This window comes from Oxyura jamaicensis, chromosome 27 (assembly GCF_011077185.1).
Source record: "Oxyura jamaicensis isolate SHBP4307 breed ruddy duck chromosome 27, BPBGC_Ojam_1.0, whole genome shotgun sequence".
Lineage (NCBI taxonomy): Eukaryota > Metazoa > Chordata > Aves > Anseriformes > Anatidae > Oxyura > Oxyura jamaicensis.
Window position 1 is genome coordinate 5712678 of NC_048919.1, and position 9166 is coordinate 5721843.

General features: G+C 52.1%; 1 protein-coding gene across 1 annotated transcript; it reads right to left on the reverse strand.

Annotated features, from left to right (window-relative positions):
• Positions 1-1960: 1960 nt before the first annotated feature.
• On the reverse strand, positions 1961-3463 carry HOXB13 (homeobox B13). Its single transcript, XM_035347499.1, has 2 exons — positions 2992-3463; positions 1961-2214 (listed from the first exon to the last, which is right to left on the reverse strand). The coding sequence occupies exons 1-2, from the start codon at positions 3461-3463 to the stop codon at positions 1961-1963; spliced, it is 726 nt and encodes a 241-aa protein (XP_035203390.1).
• Positions 3464-9166: the final 5703 nt, after the last annotated feature.

Genomic DNA, 9166 nt, shown 5'->3' on the forward strand with positions numbered 1-9166 from the left:
GTTCAAAACAGAGCAATTCGGAGCAGAATCTGGATGGGGAAGAGCGAAGTGTAGTCGGTCCTCACACGACAGCGCCTGCGCCCCTGTCCGAAGCCCGAGGAGCGTTAGAGTTGAGCGCAGAAGCCTTCGTGTGTCCGCGGCGTTCCCCGAGCGTTTCCGCGCCCCCGCCGTCCTTCTCACCCGTTTTACTCCTTTTTCACCTTTATTTTGCGGTGCCAGAGCCGGGGCCGGGGCCGGGCTGCCCCGCGTGCCATTGGCTCCCCCGCCTCGCTCCCCGTGACGTCATGGCGGAGGGGCACCCGCCCGTGTGCCCCCCCCCCCCCCCCCCCCCGCGGGGGGGGGGGGGGGGGGGCCCCCCCCGGGGCCCCCCCCCCCCCCCCCCCCCCGCCCCGGCAGGGCTCGGGGCGAAAACACCGGTAGGGAACGCGCAAAAACAGGGAAGAGCGCGGCCGGCCCCAGCCTGCTCCCCGCCAGGGACCTGGTGGGAACCTGTGCCTGCCCCTGCCTGCAATATTTAATACGTGTTATTGGAAACAGGCGAAATCGCTGCCTAAAATAGCCATTAATTAGGACACGCTGCGACTTAATGCTCCGAATCTGTGAAAGAAAAGGCAGGAAAAAAATAAAAAAATAAAAATAAACGCGGATTGTGGTAACGGTGTTTTGAAGTTTATTCGTCCTTTCAGAGGCTGTTTTGGGATTTACAAGCAGACTTAAACACGACGCTACTGCGGGGACTCTCCAAGGCAACAGTCCGCTGCCTTTAAACACCGAGATATTGAACAGATTCTGTACGTGGTTTGCAATCGTGCACCGAGCCATTCCCCGAAGCCGTAAAATACAAGTGCAGAGAAGAGAGCATGTTTGAGTACTTCCACCCTATTTATGCTGTTGTAAACAATCACAAAGTTTCTTAATATTAAACAATATTATTTAGTAATATACTTAGATTATCTCAGACATGCTATGAAGCGTATCTCTATAATTCTGCATTATTAAGAGAAGGAAAATGTGGATACAAATATACGTATATATGCACAAACGAAACCGTCTATGAAATTATACGAATTGCATTTACCTGTATCAAAAGATATTCACGAACACACATGTAAGTGTATGTATATATGTGCGTATACTAACACGTGTATATATATTTATATCCACACAGCTGGTTACTATATTGCATGTATATACGTGCATACGTTTGGGTATCTGGGTATATATAAACACACGAACACCGATATCATATACGATAAAAGGTAAAATAATGCATAATCCTAAATATGTGCATACCTATATGTATATTTTATATATAACAGCACAAAACGTATTACGTGCCTTCATAAATGTACATGTGTACATATTGTACACACGTACTGTGCATTCACGCAAAACCGCACGTTTATACCAATAAAAAAATAATCACGTGTGTTTCTATGTAACACACCTGGAGTATACACACACATTTTGATACTTCTGCCTGTAATTAAGGAAATTTTATTTTTATGCTCTAAGTACAGCTTTTCTTCTTTAAAGATCAAATTCCTTGTGAAATCCCCCACCCCTCCGCCCCCGGACAGCCCGCTCCTGCACGGAGGCGAGACAGAAGTTGCGTGTTTGGGGTTAATTAAAGTATTTATTTATTTATTTATTTATTTATTGAACGCTCTGAGTAAGCGGTGGAGACGGAGAATACGATGCCTATAGCGACGTTGTAAGGCGAGACGGCCCTCTCCGTGCAGACCGGGCAGGAACGTTGCATCTTCTTAAGTTGCCCTCATTGGAAGCTGGGTTTAACTCCTCGGGAACAGAGCCGAGCGGTGCCGAGGGCCCCGAGCTGCACCGGGCGGTGGGGATGGTGCGGCTCGCCCCGGGCGCCGCTCGCTCTCGCCGCTGAAGGAGCCGGAGTCCCCTCGCAGACAGGGACTCTTCGGGGCTGCGGAGCGGCGTGACCGTGTCCTTACGGAGTGCTGCTGCTTTTGATTTTGGCGACGACTTTCTTCTCTTTCACCCGTCTGTTCTGGAACCAGATGGTAATCTGTCTCTCCGTGAGGTTGGTGGTGGCAGAGATCTTCCTCCTTTTGTCACGGGTGATGAATTTGCTGCTGGCGTACTCCTTCTCCAGCTCCTTCAGCTGCCCCTTGCTGTACGGGACCCTCTTCTTGCGTCCCCGGCGGAAGGAGCAGCCGTCGGAGGGCAGCTGCGTGGTGGCGTCTGGGCGCAGGGAGAGACGGGTCTGAGCAATGCCAGGGCCCGGGGGGTGGGTGGGCGGGCATCCCCACCCCTTCACCCTCGGCACCCTTCTCCCACCGGCTTTTCCTCACAGCAGCAGCACCTTTTCCCTGCCTCCCCATTTCTTCCCTCGAGCCTCCCTGTCTCCTGACAATTTCTTTCCTAACGGAAGTCAGTTGTTTTCTTCTCAAAATGTATTCATATCTGACTATTTTCTGGGAGGGGGAAGGGGACACGACTCCACGTAACAGCAACCGACGTGAGAGAGCTGATATGATGTGCACTGATTCAACGCTCCGCGGGTTCAGCGCGTAAGGCGGGGCCGGTGAACGGCCGAGCAGGGCCGGGGCAAGTTCACTCCCACCGCCGTGGCATGGGCAGCGGATGTGGGGCATGGACATGGCCCCCCTATTCTCAGGACCACGTACACCCAGCCTTTAAACCAGCTTCGTCCCGTTGCTTGCGGACTGCGGCTGGCCCCCAGCTACCCGGATCGTTCCTGAACCCGGACTGTATCACCGATTGCCTCTGTTTTGAGAGAGCGATGAGTTGCAAAGAGCAGTGTTAATTTAAATTGCTGGTTTTGAAGCCTGGCTACCGACTAGAGTGGAATCGCTCACGAACAAGCTTTATTGGAGCTGCAGCAGCAGCTCCCCAGGAGGTTATTTGAAGTTGTGATCCCAACTACCCGCACGCATGGCGAGCACCCCACACCTCCCCTCTCCCAGCCCCTCTGCAGCTCCAGCCCAGGGACTTTACCTGCAAAGGCGGATTTCAGGAGGTACCCGGCCTGGCCCTGCTCTTTGGGGCAGCACATCTGGCCGCTCCAGCTGCCGCCCAGAGCCCACGGCTGGTGGTAACCGTCCACGGGCAGCAGCGTCTCATGCCGTGTCTCCCCGGGGCCGCCCAGCCCCGGCACCACCGACACGTCCAGGTACCCGGCGACGGGCTGGTAGGGGGCCCCGTAACCGGGGTAGAAGGCGAACTCCGCAGGGCGGCTCTGGAAGTCCTCGCTGCCCACGGGGGGGTCCAGGTACTTCTCGGGGGGGAAGGGGCCCTGGGCCGGACCCGTTTTGAGGGCGCTGCGGGCGACGCGGCAGGAGTAGTAGCCGCTGCCGAAGTATCCGTAGGGCAGCGGGGCGGAGGCGGCGGGGCCCGGCGGGGCGGCGGGGCCCGGCGGGGCGGCCAGGCACGGCTTGACCGGCTCCTCCGCCGGGTAGCTGGGGTTCATCCCGGGGGGAGGCGAAGGGCCGCCGAGAGCCGGGGCGGGGGGCAGGCCCCTGCCTTGGCCGCCTGCGAAGCCTCCGGCTGCCAGGAGCCCCTCGAGGTCCGAGGGGGCGCGGTGCTCCGGAGGCTGCATGCGGGGCGGCACGGGGGCCGGGGCATGGGGAGAAGCTGCTCGACAGCACCCGGGCGCTGTCCGAGGGGGGTCCCCGGATCTTTTTAAAAGGCTGTGAGCTGCCGAGAGCTCCCTTTCCTCGCCGGGCTGTCCTGACGCAATGGCCAGGGCCTGCCTCATTGGCTGCTGCTCGGGGGAAAAGGACGGAGAAGGAAGGAAAAAAAACCACCTCCCCCCCCAACCCCTCCAATCCTAATAAACCCTGGCTGCAGAAATAGCGAAAATACTTTTATTGCAATAGAAGGAGGAGGGAGGAACCCCCCAAGCACGTGACAGGTGCGTACACAGGAGGTGCCTCTTGCATCATGCCCCCCCCCCCCAAAAAAAAAAAAAAAAAAAAAAGTAGAGGGAGGAATTAAAAGAATTAAGGGGGGAGGGAGAGGAGGGAGAGGGAGGATCAAAAATAGTGAGGGGGAGCAAAATGGTGAAAAAATAAACAGGCTCAGATTAAAGCCATCTTTCAGCGATGTGTCCCCTTCTTCCTACACAGTTCTGAGGGTTTCTGCCCTTGCAAAAACTCCGACCTGACTTCGGGCCCTCAGCTTTGCTCTCCGTGAGGCTGTAGAGAACTGGCACTGCCGTGGGACAGGGCTTCCCATCTGCCCTTTCCTTACTCTCCACTCCTGCTCAGGGATTGTGTCTCATCGTCACACATATGCACCCCATTCTTTCCCATGCAGACAGAAAAAACAAGGAGAGGAAAGATAAAATAACTGCAAAGAGTGGGAAACAAACAAACAAACAAAAACAATCAATCAATCAAACAAACAAACAAAACAAAACAAAACAAACAAACAAACAAACAAACAAAACCCTCCTTGCACATAGCTATTGCCTCTTTGCACAGTGCTGGCGTGGAACCGGACCTGGTCTGCAGGTCAGTGGTGTGGATTGCTCAAAGAGAAAGAGTTTTGAAAAGAGGGTGGAAAAATAATACAGAGACCCCTTTGGGCCCCAGAGTAACAGGCAGGTGGAGAGACAGGCAGAAGGGGTAAAGACAGATGGATGTAGAGGTGAGGGATTACATCAGCGTGGAAAAAAATGTTTGGAGTAAATACGATGAGGACCGTGCATAAGTGACTATTAATAAATATTTTGGGTACATGCATTTTTCATCACCTGTACACATGGTACAAACACACACAGCCTCATTTCTCACTCCTGTTTCTGTTTTTCTCCCAGAGGCCTTTGTCTGGTGGAAGCCTTCACCACAGGTACTCAAATACCAGTTGAATTCATGTAGTGTTTATGCATTGTTTCCTTCTTGCAAAGAGATCAACTCAAGAAATCGAGATTTTCTCCTTGCTTATTAACAAATCATAGTAAAACTGCTCTTTCTGCCATGTCTTTAGGCCACCAAATCATGATCCTTCTTCCCGGAGGAGCTGCATCAGCCTTTCACAAACAGAAACAGAAAAAAAAATCAGGAAATAAGGATTGTGATGCTGGACCAGGCATATGGCAGCGTTACTGGGCCCGAAATACCTCCTCGAGGGGACCCCCACAGGCTTGTGGGAGGTAAATCCTGCGCCGTGTCCGTTCCGGAGCCCCTTGGCGGTGTCCAAATGGACACAATGGAAAAACGCCGGCTTGACGAAGTCCCTGGCTTGTGGCCTGTGGCTTCCTACCTGTGTATGTGTCTGGGGGGGGGCTGGGTGAGGGGCGCTCAGCCAGCCGGGGCCGGGCTGCGGCCCCGAGGGAAGCTCACGCAGCCGAGAGGTAGGACTGGCTTGATCACCTCCAAACCGACGCGGCAAAGTCCCGTTCGCTGGGGCAGGCTGCCTCCCCCCTCCCATACCGCTCCTTTCAGCTCTGGAGATCTGCGAGAGGGGTTGCCCCGATCTGTTTCGTCGAGATCCGATCCTGCACAGCGTCCTTGCCCGCCGCGTTTCTCAGGAAAACAGCTGAACCACAGCGCAAAGCTGCGCCCCTAGCCTCGGCTCCTCGCTCGGCCCTTATTGCTCTCTGTTGTTAAAAATCGCAGAGTCTTGCTGAATCCGATTATTTTATTTTCTATAATAATAATAATAATAATAATCAGAGGAAAGAAACGAAAAAAAATAAGTCCTGTCTTTTTAGCCTTCACCTTTCCGATTTCAAAGCTCCTTTCTTCCCTTTCTGTAGTTTAACGACTGCACTTCTTCTTTGACGCTCTTTTTATGCTCTGCCCCGTCCTCTCTCCGTTTGCTTTGAACCAGCGCTCACAACTCGGGCGCTGGGACAAGGCGGCCGCGACTGTCGGCCAAGTGTTTGTCGACGGGGCCGCAGCTCCCCCGCGTCTCGCGGTGCTCCTTCACAGAAAGGTCGGGTTTAATCCGAAGGTCAAGGCCAAGTTGAAAGTTAAGGGCCTGTTTACTTCGGGGGCTTCTCTGCGGCGGGAGCTGCGGACGCCGTCGGGGCTGCTCCGTGGGTCCCGGCGGCTGCGAGGAACGGACCCGCGGCGGCTTTGCGGGAGGAACCTCCGAGGTGGCCCGGACTGAGACTGGTGGGGGATCCGCGAACAAAGCGACTGGCTGGAGATTTTCCTGCTAGTTTGTGTAATTTTATTTCTTTTTATTTATTGTTTATTCAAAGCGCGGAAAGAAAGAAGTGGGATCCACCAGCAGAAGCACCCAGGCAGCCCAAAGTGCACAGACATCCTCATTAAAAGAGGGAAAGGAAACGCTGATTTTCGGAAATGTGATTTCACTCCTTTTCACAGAAATCCTCGAGCAGGCCGGTGCGTGGCAGTTCGCAGCCGGCGGACCCTGCCGCGCTGCTCCGGAAGAAGCAGCCTCGCCTCTACTTTCCGCGGGTGCAGCGGCCGCAGGAGCAGCGTCGGAGAGTACTTTGGCTTTCCACCTGGCTCCCAAAGAATTTGCACTTGGGCTAATTTATTTATCGGCGTTACTGATTTTCGAATTTGTGTCATACCGCGTGCTTCTGAGATCTCGATTCCCTTCAGCTATTCTTTATAACATGTTGCGAAAATTTTGAGCCCACTTTGCTGTGGAAATAGTTTAGTGCGGCTTCCAAACTGATAACAACATTTCCGTTCTTCGACGATTTTACGCAGAAAATTCAGTGTAATATTTTATGTCACAATATAGCAAGAAGAACGTTATTATTTTAAAAGAGTGATTTATTTTACCAGTTCCTCTCTGCTCTCGACAATCGTGCTTAAAATTATTTAAAACGCTTATTAGTTTGCAACTATTCTGCTATTTTATTCTCAATAGGATCATTTAAATATTTATGTCATCTGGAATCCGAAAAACTTTGAAATAACTCTTAACTGTCTGTAAATTTTTTAAGCAATTGAATTTGAAGTCGTTGTTATAAAATACGAGGGAAAAAAATCAAAACCAACCCAAACCCCCAAGCAGTTTGAAATGGAAAAATTGGAACTACTTAAAGACTTAACGTTTGGAAATAATCAATTGTTGGAAAATTGAATTCTGGGTCTGGAAGTGAGCCCAGCTCTTTGGTTTCTGATTTTGGCAATATTTCTGGGAAGAAAAATCAAATAAAGGCAAACATTTTGATCTTTTTTTTTTTTTTTTTTTTTTTTTTTTTTTTCCTTCACCGCCGACCCCTCCTTTCCCACCCCACAGGCATCCCCGGAAGCCCAGGGGTGGTAGGTGCGAATATTTCTCTCCCTGGTGACTGGAGGGCCAGAATCTGCACTTTATAGCACATTTCTCTTGGATCCTTTGAACAAATCAGCTGGCATGGGAACAGAGAGCATGGCCTGTCTCCTCTTTGCTTCTTTTATCCCTGTATATTGCTGCCACTCCACGCTGAAGCCCTGGCCGAGCCCCCGGCGCCACAATCACTGCAGCACATTTTTGCACACACACCCTTTTTGGGGTGAAATATGAGGTGACTTCAAACTCGTGGCCTTTTGTTTAATCCAGTTGTCTCCATCCCTGAACCCTCCAGGTCTCTCCCCTCCCCAGCCTTGCCTGGAGGCTTCTTCCACGCCTTTTATTTTCCCTTTGAGGAACCTGGAAGGCTGAGTCCTGCTGCACACCACTTGTGTCTTGCTCTTGGACTGTCAAACCTGAAATCTCCAGTTTGGGTCTTTACCTCCCTTTTGCCGAAATGTGAAAATGAAACCCTGGGTGGTTCCCTGAAAACTGCAGCTGTCAGTACCCCAAACCTCAGAAAATGCCCCCCTTCCAACTTCCCCCTGCCCATCTCCTGCATCCTGTCCTGCAGCCCTGGCCTCTCCCACACCAAGCTTCTCAGGCAGGGAGGCTGAAACCTCAGAGGGGGCCAACTCTGAACTCTTCCCACCATGTGAGGAAGAAGCATAGATGGAGTCCATGATGACTTTTCCTGCAGGGCATAAGCCCGAGGAAAGTGAAGGGGATGTGTCCTGGGTGCAGCTTATGAGGCAAATGCTCCTGCCCTGGAGCAGAGATACAAAATATAAATGTGCATCTGCTGCTGCAAATAGAGATGTCTGCACATCCTCGACCTGGAAACAGACTCATAAACATTCCCGCATGTCCCTGCTTGTGTCAGCTCTATGTACAATCCAGCTCTTCAAGTGCACTTCCTTTAAATATGGCAAAATATGCACCTCTGCAAACCCCTTCCACATACCCCTATGTGTGTGTACATGTACATGCAGCGTGCACTGTGGCTGTGCATCCTGTTGAGTGTCCCACCCAGATGGAGCAACCCTTTAGCCTGAGCATGTGTCCCTGCCTGGCACTGAGCCCAGCAATGTGCACCCACCACTGCACGCACCACCGCCCTGCTCATGTGGGGCCTCACCCCAGGGGCTAACTTGGTGTTCCCCAAGTCCCTGCTCAGCTAAAGCAATTTATTTCAGCTGTTGTGGGATAAAACGGGAATCATTTAGTGCATGGTATTTAAGCTCTGCTTCTGATGTTCAATTCATTAGGAACCATCATATTCTTTTGCACTTCCCTGCTGCTCTCTACTGCTGACGGCAGCCTGCAGCAGGGCATGGGTTCTGCAGGCAGCCTGCAAAGGGGCACAGCTTAATGACATGCATGGAAGGGCTCACAATAAGACAAATTTTGGGTGGAATCAGGAGTAGTTTGAGACCTGTTCTAAAAAATGTGCCTGAGACTGGGATTCCCCTGAGGAAAGTGAACCTAGGTGGTTATCCAGACAGGTCAGGAGCAGCTCTCCCACACCAGGCATGTGCTGCCAGGCCAGCCTGGAGGCAGGAACCAGAGTAATCCCCTTCCCTATAGGCATTTTTTTTTCACATGCTGAGGAAGGCTGTGGGGCAGCAGTAGGGCTCTGACTGCAGAGATCTGCCCAAACTTACTGCAGCTGTTGAAGCTCTTTATGCCTCTGATTCCCAGGTGGGACCGTGCCTCCTCTCTAGCCTGGCTCCACTGAAATTGATCACTTTAAATTCTAGCTTCTCTGATAATTCAGAGATTTCTTCCTAAGGCAGAAAGCTAAACATGGAACCTTTGTTTTTTGGACCAAGCCACCAACATGGTGATCTCCACCAATGGCCAGGCTCTAACTCACGTGCCAGGTGTGATCTGTGTCCTACATTCAGGA

Coding starts and splice junctions, on each gene's coding strand:
- HOXB13 (XM_035347499.1), bottom strand. CDS start 3,463: ATGAACCCCAGCTACCCGGCGGAGGAGCCGGTCAAGCCGTGCCTGGCC. Junction 2,215..2,991: donor CCTGAAATCCGCCTTTGCAG/GTAAAGTCCCTG, acceptor CCCTGCGCCCAG/ACGCCACCACGCAGCTGCCC.